Source organism: Alternaria infectoria (assembly GCF_024043175.1).
Source record: "Alternaria infectoria strain BMP 0036 chromosome Unknown scaffold_12, whole genome shotgun sequence".
Classification (NCBI taxonomy): domain Eukaryota; kingdom Fungi; phylum Ascomycota; class Dothideomycetes; order Pleosporales; family Pleosporaceae; genus Alternaria; species Alternaria infectoria.
In genome coordinates this window covers 408,911-427,411 of record NW_026250701.1, presented here as the reverse complement: position 1 = coordinate 427,411, position 18,501 = coordinate 408,911, and the positions used below count along the sequence as shown (strand labels likewise).

Genomic DNA, 18,501 nt, shown 5'->3' with positions numbered 1-18,501 from the left:
AGATACCCGCTCCTACCCACACGAGACTGTGAACAAACCAACGCACTGGTACGCTACTCCTTCCTTTATCTCAACTCTGGATACGAAGATGTGGTTTTTGGTGGAACGGAATGCGAATGCGGTGCTGTGATCGATGGATTACTTGTTTGGGGAGGTTTAGAGGTTAGGCACAGTAGGTTAAGGTGTGGAGAATGAGGCTATGGCGTGGGATTTCGGATGATTACTTATTTTTCTTGGAGGTAACGTGTCGGTGGATACAGGGGTAGCCCACAGCGAAGGATGCGAATCCGATGCTGGAATCGATGGTTGAGCGTGGAATTACTATAGTTGGGCAGTTGGAAAGCCAAGATTAGTGATAGAGAGTTATTGTCCCTGCGGCGATCGAGGGATCATGGATGTAAGGTTGATATCGCCAAGGAAGGTTTGGGTATGAGTACGGTGGAGACGTGGGAAGGATCCGAAAGCGAGAACTCTGATTGGAACCGTGACTCCGAATGAGAATGAGAAACAGAACGAGAGACTGTGATCGATAGGATTCAAGACAACCTTCCCATCGCGGTAAGCAGTGATGCCGTAGAACGCGAGAACGAGAACACTAAGACCGACTCACGAAAGCGAGATACATCTCGTAAACACGAGCATGGGCCAAGACCAAGTAACGCCGTGAATACATGCAACCTCCACTCAGGTCCCACCTGCATCTCATCTCATCTCATCTCACCCGATCTCTGCCGTCCCCACTCACTCCACCCAGCCCGGCACCAAGACCGACACTTCTGATGGATAAATTGACGGTATCGACGTTGCCAGTCCCAAGTAACACGCTCTCATGAAAAAAGCGAAAGTACTGAGTGATAGTGTATCTTGAAACTCAAAAGCGAACATCCAAATAACTTTGTCGGACAATTTTGCAAGTCTTCCATTGAACTACAAACATACTAACGATCAAATAACCATCGTGCCACCACCAGCACCAAAAACAACATCGACATCAACCCGAGGCTCAGAAATGTATATAGAACAACCGTTACCTACTCTGCATCAGTAACTCGTCAGGGTGAACTGTTCATTGTCCTTTTCATCACCGCCTCGCTCACACCCAGACCGAAAAGAATCCGATGAAGAGTGCTTTCGAAGAAAGTATCCTCCATCGAACTCTTTCATATCCCGTCAAGTATTGAAGACGACTAAACCACCAGTAGGGGTTATGTCGCATTCAACGCTTTTTCGGGACTACTCTTGTAGAGGGGACAAGGGGTAGGAAGAGCCAAACATCAATTCATACATCTCTCACGAGGAGGATGTTTGGGTCTGGGGTGATGGGAAGAGTAGATGGAGGAAGGAGAAGGGGAGGTGGAGGGGATTATATACGTGTTGCAGGATGTGCGTGGGCGTGGGTGAGCATGTGGGGATGAGACTTACGCGGACGTATGATGAAGAGGGGGATTGTAAAGCGTACCAGTGGTACAGCGACTACAGAACCAAACTCTGAGAAACCTCAATATGCAAGTCTTATCTTGATAACATCGATGTAAGTTGAAGTTCAGCGTATGTATTACGTGCATGGGTATCTACTCTTTCAGATAACTCTTCAAGCCCTCTTTCCCCACATTCATCGCTCGCTCAATCTCCGCTTCTTCTTCGCGTAACCTGCCTTTCCCGTAGGCCAGATCGCGCTCTTGCTTTCTCTTCTCCTCACGAACGCGTCGCTCACGGTCTGCGAGCGCTTTCTCGCGTCGTTCGCGCTCGGCCCACTTCTTCGCGCGTTCTGCTTCTTCTTCGGCGGAGTAGACGAGGCCCTCGGGTGCAGGTGGTAGGGTGGAGATGTATGTGTTGATGAGGCCTTCGCGTGTTGATGGTGGGAGGGATATGTAGCAGAGATCGCTTAGTACGGCGGAGGGTAGGGTATCGATGGTTGTTGAGCGGTTGAGGAGAGCGAGAGGCTGAGCCCGTAGGAGCGCTGACAGATCGGATTTCAGGTCGGACGATCGCATGGCCAGACGCTTGATGTGGTCGCGGTATAGCTTCTCCTTGTCTTTGTCTGGGAGCTTGGTATCCTTGAGCTCAGGTTCTTTCTTGTATTTCCGGCGAAACTCTGGCCAGTAGAGCTTGGGTGTTGCATGTTTGTCGAGGAAGGCCAAGTACGGTATCCGTGGGTCTCGTTTCGCTTGCCGGGCTTTCTCTTCCTTAAGAAACTGGGCTTTGTCACGCGACCATTCGTTGAAGCATTCTTTGCGCGCTGCCATATTCGGTAGAGCCTTGTAACGGTCGTCGTCAAATAACACACCGTCCTCTATAATCTTGTCCCAGGGTGCGAATGGGCTGACTTTCATGTCTTCGAGGAGCTCCTTGAACAGCGCTTTGCAGTCTTCTTCGGACAAAGCAGGCTCCTCCTCGTCGATTTGATCGTCGTAGCCCTGGTCCATCTCCATCTCCTCCATTTGTGCCAGTTGCCATGCAAGATCGTCATCTTCTTCGGGTTGTGGGTCTCCAGATGGCTCTTCGGTGCGCTGTCGTTTCTGTGCATGCCCTGACGCCTCGCCCTCATCGTCCGTGACTTCGACCTCTTCATACTCCTCATCGTTCTCCATACCCTCCTCGCCGTCCACTTCGACTATTTCCACCTCCTCTTCCGCTTCTGCGAGCTCCGCCTCGATCTCGGCCATAGCATCGTTCTCCTCTTCCACGTCGCTTGGCTCGCCCCGTTCCCTACGTTCCTTCTTTTCGCGCTCCTTCCGATCGAACTCGATAACGGCAGTCATGACATTTGGCGGGAACTTCCAGAAACTTTCATTCGTGTCCTTGTTCCACACAAAACGTCGTCCGAACTTTGTCTTGACCAGAACCCATGGCGCGCAGTTTGGTATGTCCTGGCGATGCTTTGGCCTATCATCGCGGTCTCTTCTTCGGTCGTTGAAGCTGTTCTGCCCTCCGCGCATCCCTCCACGATGCCCACCTCTTGCTTGTTGGTGCGCCCCGCCATGTTTGGGGAATTGCTTCGGCGCGCTCGCGAAGATGAAGTCGTTGATTGAAGGCTGAGGCTGAGAGGCAGTTTGCGCTGTCTGACTATCGTGGCCAAGGCCGTAATTCGAAGGCGCGTTGTAGGGTGCGGGTGCAGGTGGCGGCGTTGGATTGTGGTATTGCGGGATCTCTGCAACAGGTCGCGTATATGTCGATTTATTTAATTCGGCGTTGTAGTAGTATGAGTGACCTGTAATGTTAATGGAAGCATATGACGCAAGTAGGAGCTATAGCTACCTGAGGGCGCCTTGTGCTCTGTCCAGCCTGGGGGAAGCGGTGCAGCTGGTGCAGGCGGTCGCACTGGTATGTCCGACATGGTTGTGTCGTGTTGCATCTAGGAATTGAAGCTATTCAACTCTTGCGAAAAGACTTGGGGATGGGAAAGTTGGTGTTGCAGCGCGCGCTCCAAAAAGTGGTCGGCGCCAAGCAGCCTGAATCGCCGACGCGCTGCGTAGGAGCTTGTGCCTGGAGCTTCCATCAACACCAGCCCACGCCCCGACTTCCCCGCCGCCCTCTCCCTCGCCCACTGCTGTCTACACCCCCAATACCACCCAGACCGCCAGAGTAGACCGCCATCATGTCACGGAGATACGACTCCAGGGTACGATATACCCGCACCCACAGCCAGGACACTGCTAACGGTGCATAGACGACCATCTTCTCCCCCGAAGGTCGCCTCTACCAAGTCGAATATGCCCTCGAAGCCATCTCGCACGCCGGAACAGCGCTAGGCATCTTGGCCCAGGATGGCATCGTGCTCGCCGCAGAGAGGAAGGTCACCAGCAAGTTGTTGGAGCAAGACACATCAGCCGAGAAGCTGTACATCTTGAACGAGTGCGTGGACCGTCAACATCATTCTACCGTGACTAATGCCCTTTCAGTAACATGATCTGCGCTGTAGCAGGAATGACCGCCGACGCCAACATCCTCATCAACTACGCCCGTCAAAACGCCCAACGCTACCTCCTCACCTACAACGAAGACATTCCGTGCGAGCAGCTTGTCCGCCGCTTATGCGATCTCAAGCAGGGTTACACGCAGCACGGAGGTCTCCGACCGTTCGGTGTATCATTCATCTACGCAGGATGGGACCCCCAGCGCCAGTTCCAGCTCTACCAGAGTAACCCCAGTGGCAACTACGGCGGCTGGAAGGCGACCAGTGTCGGCGCGAACAATGCCTCTGCGCAGAGCTTGTTGAAGCAAGACTACAAGGAGGAGTGCGATTTGAAGGAGGCATGCGGTCTCGCAGTCAAGGTGCTCAGCAAGACCATGGACTCGACTAAGCTGAGCAGCGAGAAGAGTACGTTCATCATCTCACTACTATTCCGGGAGAGTACTGACAATGCATAGTTGAATTTGCGACAGTAGGAAGGACAAAGGAGGGCAAGATCTACCACCACCTGTGGGGAGCGGACGAGATCGATGCTCTGCTGAAGGAGCACGGCCTGGCCAAGGCTGAGGACACCGAGATGTCCGAGACATGAGCAACACGACCAATGCACGATATGAACAGGCGCAACGGAACGGCCTCTGCATGATAGACGAGGCTTGTAGTATACCATATCAGGTGAGAGCTATGTGGCATCTCGTAGCGAATCTCACTTCATCATGACCCGTTTGCTGTCTAGACCCGACGTAGTTTCTCTCTCGCTGACACGTGCATCCAATGGAAGCCTCCAGCGCTGTACGGGGCAGTCGCATGTGACGGCATCGTAGCTGCCTCTTCTGTTGTTTCCTTGACACCTTCCCCACGCACGACATGAACTCGAGAACTTCAATTCCTCCGCCATGCGTCTCCCTCACCTCACATCATCCAGTCCCGTCCCAATTTTATTGCGCTACCATTAGCTCCATTACCAGCTGCATCGCCTATCGCACTCTGTGAGCATCAAGATGCCTACACCCATCCTACGGCCCACCTCCAAGTCCCCAAGCGGTGCCGCGCCGTCGACATCCTTCCTACGCCTGCTCCTCGACGAAATCAGGTCACAAGATGGCCCTACAAAGGATACGCCCCGACCGCCCCGACCAACACTCAGGAGCCTACAGATCCCACTTTCGCGCTTCATAGCTCAGCCAGATGCCACTGGGGAGGATATCGACCCCTCCAAGTCGCCACTTCTCTTCTGCGACTCTGATATATCGTCCATGCCTTCACCTGCTGAGCCTCCGACTTCGGCAGTCACTTCAGCTTCAACTGAGACGACGGTTCCGAGCTCAGCGCTGACGGACTCAACTGTGCCTTCAGATCAGAGTTCCTGGGCCGCGTGTCGTACGTACATCCAAATTTTTGACCATACCCAGGCGCTGACATTGCGAAGCACGCAAGCGAGGGAGAAGCCAAGAGACAGCCCGGCGACAACATCAGACCAAAAAGCTGCGGAGCGACTCACCAAAACGAACCCTGGCGCCTACAATACCTCGGTCAAGAACACCTGAACGAAACGACACGCGAAGGTCTACGTCAGGGTCCCCTGAACCCCCTGAGACACCCAGCTACCTAAGACCACTACACTTGATGGATACGAGCGACGACCTCCGGCACGACATCTCCATATACAAGAACCCCCATGGCGACGACTGGAAGAGGAACGCGCTTTGCAGACACTGCTTCCAGCGCCGCGGCACCTTCAACAGAATCATGACGCATGGCTACGAGGCGTGCGGTCGTGAGGAATGTTTAGATAGCCACTACTGGGAACCTACTCCTGGGCCTTATTACTAGGATTTTCGCGCTGGACGCGGCAGGTATAACGAGATTGGATCAAATGAACGGTTTTCCTTGCTATGCCACTTCTTGTGCGTGACTTTACTACATTTCGTATTGCACTCTGCAAGAACATTGTTCAAAAATACATTTTTCAGGTTGAGGTATACATTGTCTAATGCCGTAGCAACTTATCAACTTCCAAGAGCATGTACGCGGCAGCCTGCAACCCAAATCCCACCCGTCCCCAGCTTCGCCGCACCCACCATGAAATCCCACCCGCCCATCACCCTCCCAACTTCCCAACTATCTAGTTTTGAGGCTCAGATATTTTCAGTTTCGGACTTGTGGATTCCCTTCTTGGAGAGATTCCTGTCCATCTGTCGTTATCATCACCGCCTCCGATGAACTGTCGGCCTGTTGAGTTCGAGTCCATCAAGGACACTTATCCAGAACCACGCATTCTAATCAAGTAAGAAAGGGGCTTTGAGTAGTGTGTTTCTTGGTGGCTGTGGCTGCTCAGGCATATGGGGGTTTGACAGAAGGAAGATTTTTTTTTCGGTGTTCTGCCACCGAATGATAGGATATCTCCATTTGACAGGAAGACAGTTTTGCGCATGGAGTAAAGGTGAAGGCGAGGATGCCAGGGCTTTTTATATTCCTGAACGCTGGGTGTGGGGCGGTACGACCATGGTATGAACGCTCAAATGCATCGTATTTGTAATATGGACCGTGGTAATCTATCATGGTTGCAATCCACTCCTTCAATTGGTATTGCGATGGCGCAAGCGACGACCCAGTCAAATGGTCCGCCATATACAGCATTTACATCTACATACTGCGCAGTCCCAATGGGCTATGTCATACTCATTTTGAAGACTGATTACGGGCCGAAATCTTAGCATCCAATCCATATTCATTATGCTCACCTTCTTGTTGCATCCCGAGGTCGCCTTGGCGGCGGCGGCCATACGTACCGCATGCGTCATCGTCGCCTTCAGGAGCGATAAACCAACCAACAGAATCGTCAGTCACGAACACACAACATCTGCAGACCCCGAATTAGCAGCAAAGGCAAAGGCAAAGGCAAAGGCAAAGGCAAAGGCAAAGGCAAAGGCAAGGGCTTGTATTCACGTCACCATATCACAACATCACAAAGAGGAGGAAGAAAGTTGCCATTTCGCGCTCTCGCACTAATCTGAAACATGCAAGAAATGTTGCCCAAGCAGAGTCACACAGTGAAGAGACACCGTCAATGCATCCGAAGACACTCTGGGCTCACGCTGGCAAAGGGCTGTTTGATCTTCCCGACCCAGATGACCACGTATGCTATGGAAGAGCATCGTAGCGGAGATATCCTATTTCAGGCCCCGAAAGCCCGAGTACCCGAAGGTCCAAGGACCCCGAAGGCCAAGGAGCGGGTGGTATCCCTCAGTAGCCCTCAATAACCCTCGGGAGCCCTCATGTTAGCATGTCACCGTGCACTGTGCAAGGAAAGGAAAGGAAAGGGCGAAAACGAATGCAAGTGGGATGAAAGAGAAAAGGTGGTGTTGGGGGCGAGGACGGGGTTTTGTAGGGGGCCATGGGACGCCGGGCTTCTTGCCAGTGTTCAGATGCGCTTGCTATGGCACTGAGGGTGGCTGCTCGTTTAGATGGCATGGGGGCTCTCCAGATGGCAAGTGGCACGCGTTGGGGAAGAAGGGCGTGATGGTTCGTGGCAGGAGTGGTACACGATCAAGGCACGATTTGGGGTATGAGGAAGGGGAGTATGGGAGTATGGCAGGAATAGGGCTGCATCATGGAGTTTGATTGTCACGATCCACGGTTTGGAAAGGCGTGAGTTGCTAGCTATGATACACATTCTAGATTTCACGCATTCTTGTGGAAGACGCCGTTTTGGAGATATTGTCCAGCTAACATTCTGCTTGTATGATTACATGCTGTGGAGTGTCTTAGATTGTGCATCGCTGTGTACATCTCAACAGCGCATCACTCGAACGAGCATCAAGTATTCCATTGAACAAGAGTGATCACAATTACGGCCTGTAAACTCAGTGCACATCATGCATGTTAGTAGGAAATAGGACGAGGAGAATCGTCTAACAAGACTTGCATGGATAGACACTGCTCTATCTGCTTGATGTCATGGATGCACAACCGCCTCATGCCCAGGTGGGCTGCGAGCATTGAACTTCTTAGGTACAGCTAGGAACCGCGAGATCCCCCTCAAAACTCCGACTTGTGATAGTGTATCATTAACGTGACGTATGGATGTAGTTTTAATTCGCATAGTTCCGATTCGAATAACCCGAGCAGATCATCACCGCCGCATCGCTCAACTCGTCATCTCCAGCTTTCCATTCAATGCAGGCATGTTCTGTCCTAGAACCGATCAATGAGAAGAGCCACTGTGAGGCGAATTGAATCACTGACCAAGCTCTGATGGCTTACCTGATATCGATGAGGCGGACTACTACACATGTATCGAATGCGCAACGCCCTTCCACCACATCGGCATCCACGACAAATACAGAGAGACATGCATCAGCCATTCCATCGGCGGCGTACTCGGGTATTATTTGCGCGCTCAAGGCGCTACCTAGAAACGTCTGGAAGAAGGGCTTCATGCTTTCTTTTTCCTTACCAACGCCCGTCATCTCCCCTAGTGCATTTCCCACGTGGTGCCGTTATTGCGGCACCTGGGTAGTCCGAATATGTATGTCAGAAGCTTACATCTGATGTCATCTCTACACTGAAAACACCACACCTAGATAAGCAGATAGATTGTTACAAAGCGCATATGTTGCGTTCTGCTTTCAAAGCCAGAACGAGATGCCTCGTGGTCTCGGGGTTTGGAGTTAGTGGCGATCGTGGTGGGCAGGTGCGCCCTTGCGAGCCAGTTGCACAACAACTCCAACACGATCGATGGCTGCAACGGACTACAACACGGAGATACGATATGTTACCTTCTGCGAATGTTTGGAATGGGCAACGTGAGGTTGAAAGACGTTATCACATAGCAGTTTCCAGGGACCAGGGCAAATGCTTTTCCGAACGGATGGTTTTGCTAATTACGGCCCGCTAGTCTTTGCCATCGGCAGGTCTTGCGCCGATCGCGGCAATTCAAGGGCGAAGACATGAATCGCACCGTCGGAAGCACTGTCGGAAGTACCGTCGGAAGGCCGCTCACGAAAGACGACGGTGTTGTATCTCCAGGTCGATGTGTGCGTCTGCCATGGGACTCATCGTCGGCACTTGCGCGTTAAATCCGCATTACATACCAGCATGCTGATCAACATGTTCATGTCAGAACCCTAGCAGATGTCTTAGCCGGATGACGCACATACGCACCCCAGCAATCTAGACAGACTGGCGCCGTTATGGCAGGAAGACGCCACCCCACTCTGCGCACGAGTGGCTCCAGAGCCTTTGGGCCGATCGCCGCGGCGCGGTTTGAAAGCTTAGTCGAAGCGCGATGTCTGCTTGTAGTATACAGTATCCCTTCTTGCCGCGGTTTTCCCACTTCATTCCTTCGCCTGTTGGACCTGCATCGCGTCGCATAACCAGGGTTTGTCATCAGGGGTTCTTTGAAAACCTTAGCGAGTTATATCCGAGCGGCAACTAGTCGTTTCCAGAGTGGAGCAGTTTCTGAAAGATTGGCGTGCTGTTGGTGATTTTGGTACTCGTCGGACCTTGCGTTCCATTCTAGCACCCAGAGCGACCGCGAGACTCATCAGAATGGAGTCGAAAGAAAGAACGAGCTTTGGCTCGGCACGCGAACAACATGAAGACAGCGCGTCAAGCGAGTACGAGAAGAGAGGAGTATCTGCTGCCGACATCAACGAAGAGAAAGATGTTGCACACGGCGGAGCTACGCAGTCCCAAACGAAGGAGCTGAATGACGCAACAGCTGAAAGAGGCCGTAGCCAAAGCAGACGTTCGCAAGACGGCAGGAGTCTGAAGACCGTCAGATCGCATCACTCGAGAGCTGGAGGAGATGGCTACACATGCCTCGACGCAGAAGCCAACGCCAAAGGCCCAAGCAACTCTCGACCCGGCCCTGTAACAGAGCAACCGTACCTTGTGACTTGGGATGGTGACGCCGACCCAGAGAATCCACGGAGCATGGGCAAACTACGAAGATGGCTCATCGTGTTGATATGCGCCAGTAGTTCACTATGCGTGTACGTCATCAACTCCATATACGAACCGTTGCACGCGCACAAACTAACGATTGCTAAATGTAGGACATGCACCTCATCGCTATATACGTCGACGTATAGTCAGCTGGAGCCTGAGTTTGGGGCCTCGCGCTTAGTGTGCACGCTTGGTCTATCTATGTTTGTTGCGGGACTCGGCGCAGGACCGATGATTCTAAGTCCGCTCTCGGAGGTGCGTACAGCTGCCGGGAATTAACGGCACTTCGCCGTACCCGTGATCGACTAACATGATCCAGTTTTATGGTCGAAGGCCAATCTATATCTGCTCGTTCACATTCTTCCTCATCTGGATGATACCATGCGCCGTGGCACAGAACATCCAGACAATGCTGGTTGCGCGCTTCTTGGACGGCCTAGCTGGCTCAGCCTTCCTCAGTGTTGCTGGAGGGACAGTCGGTGACATGTTCGGGAAACACGTCAGTACATTCGATGCTCGCTAGTCGTCTATATCTGACGTAAGTGTAGGAGCTATCTGCACCTATGATGGTCTACACAGCCAGCCCGTTCGTTGGGCCAGAGGTAGGCCCTCTGATAGGAGGCTTCATCGTGGAAAATACTACATGGAGATGGTAAGTGCTTATTCCAGGCCCACTATCCCCACCTTGCGACACTGCACCTGCGGCTGCGATGGCGTTGGCCGAGCTGGCAGCATCTACCCCTGATGCTCGTATCGAGCGTGCTGTCGATCAGCTCCTGCGGAGAAATCGGTGATTTGTTAACATGCATCCAGGTGTTTCTATGTTCTCATCATCTGGTCTGGAGTTCAGGTAAGGTTGTGCTGCACACCATGTGTACTAGAGACTAATGCTAGTCTCGCAGCTTTGCCTAATCGTTCTTTTCGTGCCTGAGACGTACCACCCCGTTTTGCTCCGTCGAAAGGCGATTCGACTGCGAAAAGAAACCGGCAACCCAGAGTGGATAGCGCCAATTGAGAAGATGGACAGATCTATCGCCAAAACCGTGCTGTGGTCATGCATCCGCCCGTTTCAACTTCTTTTCTTCGAGCCTATGGTGGGTCTCCGCGCTTAGTGAAGCCGTGATTGGTGGACTGACTGTTGTGATCTAGTGCTTGAGTCTTTGCATCTTGTCGGCCATTCTGCTGGGTATCCTGTACCTCTTCTTTGGCGCCTTTCCTCTCGTATTCGGCAACAACCATGGCTTCAGCATCTCGCAGGTTGGACTCGCATTCTTGGGTCTGTTGGTTGGCATGCTCGCGGGTGTCTCCACGGACCCTCTCTGGAGAAGGATATACGGCAGGCTCGTGCAGCAACGCGAGGAGCAAGGAGGCGAGCCCGGAGGTTCGGAACCTGAGTTTCGGCTCCCTTCGACTATTGTTGGGGCCTGGGTCGTCCCTGTCGCACTCTTTGGTAAGCCGCTGCATGGCCTCGCCTCGAACAAGCTTCTAATCACACGTATGCAGGGTTTGGGTGGACGACATACTCCTCAGTAAGTTTAGAATTCTACTGGCATGGAAGATTCCATGGCTAACATCCCGGCTTCCGCAGGTTCACTGGATAGGTACGACATCATCGTGCATATTGTCCAGTCGCAATAACAACTGACCATGACACTGCAGTTCCAATTATCTTTTCAGCAGTATTTGGCCTTGGGTAGGTTTTCTTCTTTTAGACGCTCCAGGTGTCGTCGATGAACAGCTCACTGACCGTGTTCCGTGACGTAGTGTCATCTGGGTCTATTCAGGGGTCTTTACATTCTTGGTGGAAGCTGTAAGTCCCACCACGCACCGAAGTCGGACCAGGCTCTTGGGTACAGAGATAGTGACCTCGCCGAACAGTACCCTGTCTACGCTGCATCGGCTCTCGCGGCCAACAGCTTCGCGCGGTCGTACTTTGCTGCGGCTTTCCCGTAAGCTAGCACCAACGTTGGGGCAGACTTCATTACTAATTAACGACATAGACTATTTGGTGTTCAGATGTACAACAGTAAGTCCCTAGGACGGCACACCATGATGAAAGAGCGGTCACTGATTTGGAAAAGATCTCGGCTACCAGTGGGCAACTACTCTACTTGCGTTCCTTGCGCTGGCCATGGCACCGTAAGAGACCCAAGAGAATGGTCGTGGGAACCACTAACGTATATTGTTGCAGATTTCCAATCTTGTTCTTTCGATATGGCAAGCGGCTCAGGGGAGGCAGTCGATATGCATCAGCATAGTGGGCATGGAAGCGACGCGAGGGCATGTGGCAGACTTGACTGGAAGAGGACTAATAATAGCGAGTGACACGGCAGTTTGATGCGAAAGAATTTTATTGAATCAAGGAATTTGCGCCCACACGTGAGACCACATGAAGCAGGCTGGCCGGGCCCTTGTGCGACGGAACATGAGCGCCACGAGGGCGGCCACGCCAGCTCGAGGGACAACGGATGCACAAGAGACGAAAGCGGCTGCGGATGGTACCGTTGCCGGGGGCGGTGCACCGGCGTGCGAGGAAACGTGGTCGGCAGGCCAGAGACACGGTGAGGGAGACAGTGAGGGCACACAGCGCTCGCGAAGCGTAGCGAGTGATGGTAGTTGGTGATACGAGCGCGCCCATAGGCTGGGGATACGCCAGTGAGAACCAACGCCAAGGCCTCGCATCCCACACTGCATGCATGCCTCATAGCCGAGTTTGAGGCACTTTGGGCATGCCGGCTGCTTGCTTTTTGGGGATGCGCTGTGTGGCATGAGGTGTCGCGGTGGGAATTGCGAGTGACTGGGCAGGGCCGTCTGCAGCAGGGTGCCCAATCTGCAAAGATGGACTGACCGCGATCCACCTATGTATTGACGACGATCATGTGGCAGACAGCAGCCCCAGAGTGGCTGAAGGGCTAGCGACGTCAAATAGTGAAGCAGAAGTGCGTGACTGCGGGCTAGCGGCCGGCCAAGCAAGCGGCTTACCGGTCGACAGGGACCGAGGCAGCTGCGTGGGCTGCACCTTCCAGCAAACCTCGAACAGCCAATTGCGGGGAATCGCATCTGCGCGCATCTTGCAGCGAGCTCCAATATACCGCACACGACCAGCGCCCGACGCCGCGAGCCCACTCTCAACTGCACACAGCGCTGCAAGTGCCCTGGCCGCTCGTCAAGCCCAGCAGCGCCTCCATCGCCTCGACCGCGCGCTCCGTCGCGACTCGTAGCCGGCCTCCCCAGACGATCATCTCCCATCGCCCATCGCCATCGACATCGCTATCGCCCATCGCACCTGCCCCAGCGCTGACCGTGACTGCACGCGCTGTATCACCCCACTGCCCTATCGTGTCGCGCCTTCCGCGCTCGACGCGACGCCGCACCCGTGACTGCCACGCTGCTGCTCTCACCTCCCGCGGGCTCGCTGAACGAACCCCGGCACCGCTCGTAGAACCACACTCGACTCCCAGCAGCATGGGCAGCGCGTCTCGGTAGCATTTCGCTATCAAACATGGTTCTGTGTGCTCCTGGAATGCTCCCTCGATTACATGGACCCCGGCCCCGTACCACAATAGCTCTGTCCCATACCTGTCCGCCGGATTGAGAGCCCTTCACTCTCTGGGTCCCCTGCATAGCTCGTCATTGGACCTGTCAGAGTGCCACGGCAGCGCCCGTTCAAGCAGCCAGCGCACGCGTGATCGCACTCTAAAACACGCAGCTGGAACGCCTCCAGCCGTGCACCCCAGACACATTGGCTGAACCGTTTTGCTGGGAACACCCCAAGATCACCATTGACGGCTACACGCAGCACTAGGCTCTCTCCCCAGCGCCTCCGTCCACCGCAGCGACCGTCCGTGCTTGGCCGAGTGCCTGCGCCAGTAGAGGGGATATCATGACCACCCCAGACGCCCAAGATGCCTCTCCTTCGCCCGAGTACAGGAGCGACCTGGACGACGACATGGCTGCTGAACAGACTACAGACCGCCAGTCTGGCGACGGCGATTCCAGCCAGAAGCCTACCAATGGAAAGCCCAATGCAAAAGACCCTCTAAGACCGCGGAGGAAGAAGGCGCGGAGAGCGTGCTTTGCCTGCCAGCGAGCCCATCTGACATGTGGTGAGTACTGATTGTGAGTCATTGCATCCAATGGCGGGACTGACACCTTCCAGGCGACGAGAGGCCGTGCAATCGCTGTATCAAGCGCGGCCTCCAAGATCACTGCATGGACGGCGTGCGCAAAAAGGCCAAGTATCTCCACGATGCGCCAGATGGAGCGCTCATGCCTGGTGTGGGCGGTCACTACCCGTACATGAACGGTAACCGACCAACACCAATACCGAGTCACGACACACAACCAGTCTCAGTCTCTCCACAAAGCAACATGTACAATCAAGCCCAGCCCGCGGCATTCTACCCGCCCAATTCGATACCAGGGCAAATGCCTGTGGCTCAAGACGGTCACGCCTTCAGCAATCAGCAGTCGCCAATATCACCTCCGTTCAACCAGACACACCACGGCCCAGTACAAAACGCACCAAACCCCATGTCACAAAACCAGCAGGGCCAATTGCAGCAGTTTGGACCTTTGTTCGACCCAAGTGATCCCGCACTGTTCAATTTCGACATCTCGAGCCTCAATTTCGGAAACCATTACGGAGCCCTGGAATTTGGCATGCTTGGCCACATGTCATCAGGCGCAGTGGACACACCTCACGACAACGCGATGATGAACATGAACGGCGCTGTGAACATGTACAACGCACAGATGCCCTCAACTTACGCGGACCAGAACAACGCGGCAACCGCTATGGCATACAATGCGAACGGACTTCCAGCAGGCGAATGGCAAGACGCACATTCGCGGCAAGGGAGCATGCACGTTCACACGCCAAATACCGCTGGCCACGATCACCATAGTCTTCGAAACGACAGCCTCAGTGGTCCTCACGCATTCGTTATTGGCCAAGGGCCTGCGAGCCACACAGCAAGCCCAGCCTCTACGGATGCATCTACTTTCGAGGGTGACAACCCGCTGGCGACTGCAGCGTTCTTCGCCAACACAAATCGACCGCATGCGCAGCGTTCTCCGGCTGTTAGTCGATCACAACACGAAAGCAGACCTTCGACCACAGCGCTTCAGCCGATACACTCGAATGGTGTTCGCAAGCGTCAACGCGATACCAAGAGCATCTACCAAGGGGTTACCAAGCCATACGATTATGTTAAGGGCTACCACAGGCTTTATCAGCTGATCGACAAGAACTACTCGAGGCCTTGGGTCGCCAAGGCACAACAGTATCTGCAAAACTACCGACCTGTATTGCTACAAGTGCGGGAAGAGCTGAACAGAGACGACTTGATTCATCAAGAAATGGGTCTCCAGCGTCAGGTCATGACACTGCAAGATCACTTTGCGGAAGTCGGTACACCGTTCTTGATCTGTCGTCGCTCAGGCGAAATCGTCGGCATCAACAAGGAGTTTACCATTCTCACGGGCTGGAAAGACCAAGTTCTCCTCGGCCACGAGCCGAACCTCAACGTCAACACGGGCACGAACCGCGACACAAGCGAAAGCGAAACGGGCTCAACCCAAAACACCACACCCAACCTCACCGCGCAAGACTCCGAGACCACACCAAGCGTCAACATCATCGAACTCATGGACCCCAAATCCGCCCTTGAGTTCCTCCAGCACTTCTCCGAACTGTGTTACCAGGACCCTCACGGCTACGCTTCTCAGCGCGTCAACATGCTCAGATACCAGACCAAGGCAGACATGGATCGCATCCAGGAAATGAAGAATGCGAATGCTGGTGCTGATGTCAAGGTCGATCCGCTTGTCAAGGTGGAAGGCGAAAGTGCCATGCAACGGCTCGGTGCGAAGAATGGTATGGTTGACTGTATGATCTGGTGGCATATCAAGCGCGATATGTTTGATATGCCGGTGCTTGTTTGTATGAGTGTAAGTTCAACCTTGAAGTTATGTATGGGTCAAGTGCTAATGATTGTGTAGGTCATGCCTGTCCTTGACAAAGGGCTGCAATGAGCGAGATGGATTCGAAGATGAATCCTGGCCTCCGCTCGAACAACTCAATCCAAGCAGCTCTCGCTGCTTGGGTCGGGTTGTAGGGAACGCAGCTCTTGTTGCATTCCTCAACGACGGATTGCCTCAATACGGACGATGGACTTTGGATTGATATACGATCATGTCATGGCGGCAGTAAAAAAGTGCTTTTATGGTTTTGGTTTGCTGGGACAATTGGCGCATATGCATGGATACCAGAGTCGTCTCACGAGACGTGCGCATCATGGAAGGTAGTGCTTGGTATGCTACTTCTTGTTATGTGTTTCAGGTGTTCGAGGGCGTACTTTAAGGCGTAAACGGAGTAGACGAGCTGCCACCAAAGGCGCGATACCAATGCTTTCCACGGCTAGAACAACAGTATGATAATAATGTTTCGTTCCATTCACAACATCCCTCGTTATGCGCATCGTGAGACCTTCTCCCCTCTCCATCCCCCTCCATCACCTCTTAACTTATCATCTGCGCAATCCCCACCCCATCCTTCTGCCCCTCCAGATTCCAATTCACCTTAACATCCTCCCCTCCCCTCAACCACTCATCCCTCTTCCAAACCTCATACCCCTCCCTCGCCAAACTCCTCTGCGCAACCCGAATATCCTCCCTAATATCCTCCACCAACGCCTCCTTACTCACATAATCATATTCCGGCCGTATAAACCCCAATATCATCAGACTAAGCTGCGCGCCATAAAAGTCCTTCTCGAAGCTGTGCAAGATGTGGATTTCGATGCTGCGCTGGCTGTTCTTGTAGTACGGGTTGTAGCCGATGGAGAGGACGGTGGGGTAGATTGTGGAGGGCGTAGGCGTTTCTGAGGAGTATTCGAGGTCGAGGACGGCGTGGGAGGAGGATTGCGAGGGGATGGAGGTGTCGGATGTGGCGCTGGGGACGCTGGTAGAGGAGGTGGAGTGGGCGATTGTGGAGGTGTCGAGCGTGCACCAGCCGTAGTAGATGCCGGATTCGAGGGCGTCGTGGCCGCCTATGCTCAGGCCGGAGAGGGGAATGTTGGCCGTGGGGATGCCTAGCTGGTGACGTTAGCTTAGGATGAAGTTTGGGAGGGTTGAGGGCTTTGTACCTCTTTGCTTCCGCGTCCGAAGCCTTTTACTACGGGGCCTCGGAGCTTTATTGGGAAGGGTGGTTGTGGTGTTTCGGGGCCGGCGATGGGGTCGCGGGGTTTGTCTGGTCGGACCATGGTGTTCGTTGTGTTCGTAGGGTCGATGTAGGTTAGAATTGGAGTACAGAGGTCAGGAAGTGAATATCTGGAGGAGAGGGAGTGTTGAGCGCGGTACTTCGAGCACTTTCTGGTCGGGATGATGGAGGTCCGATCGGAACATTGGTGGGGCTCATGTCAGATAGCAAGCGTCACCGTTGTCGGCTTAGTCAGCGTCGTGGTACCTTGCATCGTCACTTCCGACGTGGACATGTAAACGGCAACTACATTAGCTTGTTTAGTAACACACGATATGACTCGCAGATATCTGTCTCCTATAACCATTCGTAATTTGACTGCTGCCTGCTCCAGATCCCGCTACTTGTTGCCTAACGCGCGCAACATGGCATCTGCTTCGACGGCATCGCGCCTCTACCATGACAAACCTGCGTTTATCTACGGTACTGCTTGGAAGAAAGATCAAACAAAGAGGCTAGTCAAGGAAGCTCTCGCTCAAGGCTTTCGTCGCGTCGATACAGCTGCGCAACCAAGGCATTACCAGGAACCTTTGGTCGGTGAAGCGCTTCGTGAGGCGTTTGCTGAGGGTACACTTGAACGCAAACAGCTATATGTAGGTTCAACGGAGACCGATTGTAGTTGATGCTTATGCGTCACAGTTACAAACAAAGTATACCACGCCTGCTGGCCAAGATCTGACCAACATGCCCTACGATCCTGAGGCGCCGTTGGACACCCAGATACACACATCCGTCGCGTCCTCGCTGAAGAATCTGCGATACAACGACTCAGATAATGTCTCATACGTTGACTGTCTACTTCTGCACTCTCCACTGCCTACCATTGACCAAACAATTCAAGCGTGGAAACTACTAGAGTCTTATGTGCCCGAAAAGATCCGCTCCCTCGGCATCTCCAACGTTACTCTTCCCATTATCCAAGCCATCTTCGAGAACGCCACGATAAAGCCGGCCGTTGTCCAAAACCGTTTCTACCCTCAGACACGCTACGATGGATCGTTACGCGCCTTCTGCCGCGAACACAACATTATGTACCAGTCCTTCTGGACTCTGACCGGAAACCCTTCTCTTATCAGATCCGAGCCGGTCGCTGCGTTGGCTCAAGCTGTTGGTGTCGGACTGCCCGTCGCGCTTTACGCTCTTGTCATGGATCAAGGAGTCGTTGTGTTGAATGGGACTACTTCAAGTGATCATATGCGGGCGGATCTGGAGGGTGTTGAGAAGGTGCTTGACTGGGCGCTGTCGCAACCTGACAAGTTCAAGGCTATTAGCGAGGCCTTCAAGTCACTGCTCGCATCGTAGGAAGTATTGTCACGAATTGGAGCGCACTGTACGTGCAATGTCTGTCATCCAAGAGCAAAGTTATCTCGAGTCG

At 53.5% G+C, this 18,501-nt stretch overlaps 6 protein-coding genes across 6 annotated transcripts; 4 read left to right on the top strand and 2 right to left on the bottom strand.

Annotated features, from left to right (window-relative positions):
- Positions 1 to 1,571: 1,571 nt before the first annotated feature.
- Positions 1,572 to 3,337, bottom strand: J4E92_007366 (uncharacterized protein; the record flags this gene model as incomplete). The annotated part of the gene is made up of 2 exons (XM_051498729.1): positions 1,572 to 3,211; positions 3,259 to 3,337. The coding sequence occupies 2 exons, from the start codon at positions 3,335 to 3,337 to the stop codon at positions 1,572 to 1,574; spliced, it is 1,719 nt and encodes a 572-aa protein (XP_051351003.1).
- Positions 3,338 to 3,598: 261 nt separating this feature from the next.
- On the top strand, positions 3,599 to 4,505 carry J4E92_007365 (uncharacterized protein; the record flags this gene model as incomplete). The annotated part of the gene is made up of 4 exons (XM_051498728.1): positions 3,599 to 3,622; positions 3,671 to 3,855; positions 3,903 to 4,321; positions 4,372 to 4,505. The coding sequence occupies 4 exons, from the start codon at positions 3,599 to 3,601 to the stop codon at positions 4,503 to 4,505; spliced, it is 762 nt and encodes a 253-aa protein (XP_051351002.1).
- Positions 4,506 to 9,466: 4,961 nt separating this feature from the next.
- On the top strand, positions 9,467 to 10,388 carry J4E92_007364 (uncharacterized protein; the record flags this gene model as incomplete). The annotated part of the gene is made up of 2 exons (XM_051498727.1): positions 9,467 to 9,880; positions 10,263 to 10,388. 2 exons carry the CDS (start codon positions 9,467 to 9,469, stop codon positions 10,386 to 10,388), a joined length of 540 nt encoding a protein of 179 aa, XP_051351001.1.
- Positions 10,389 to 13,748: 3,360 nt separating this feature from the next.
- J4E92_007363 (uncharacterized protein) lies at positions 13,749 to 15,901 on the top strand (the record flags this gene model as incomplete). Its single annotated transcript, XM_051498726.1, has 3 exons — positions 13,749 to 13,971; positions 14,025 to 15,817; positions 15,869 to 15,901. 3 exons carry the CDS (start codon positions 13,749 to 13,751, stop codon positions 15,899 to 15,901), a joined length of 2,049 nt encoding a protein of 682 aa, XP_051351000.1.
- Positions 15,902 to 16,387: 486 nt separating this feature from the next.
- J4E92_007362 (uncharacterized protein) lies at positions 16,388 to 17,130 on the bottom strand (the record flags this gene model as incomplete). Its single annotated transcript, XM_051498725.1, has 2 exons — positions 16,388 to 16,963; positions 17,014 to 17,130. The coding sequence occupies 2 exons, from the start codon at positions 17,128 to 17,130 to the stop codon at positions 16,388 to 16,390; spliced, it is 693 nt and encodes a 230-aa protein (XP_051350999.1).
- Positions 17,131 to 17,491: 361 nt separating this feature from the next.
- Positions 17,492 to 18,428, top strand: J4E92_007361 (uncharacterized protein; the record flags this gene model as incomplete). Its single annotated transcript, XM_051498724.1, has 2 exons — positions 17,492 to 17,719; positions 17,766 to 18,428. 2 exons carry the CDS (start codon positions 17,492 to 17,494, stop codon positions 18,426 to 18,428), a joined length of 891 nt encoding a protein of 296 aa, XP_051350998.1.
- Between the last annotated feature and the right edge of the window lie 73 nt (positions 18,429 to 18,501).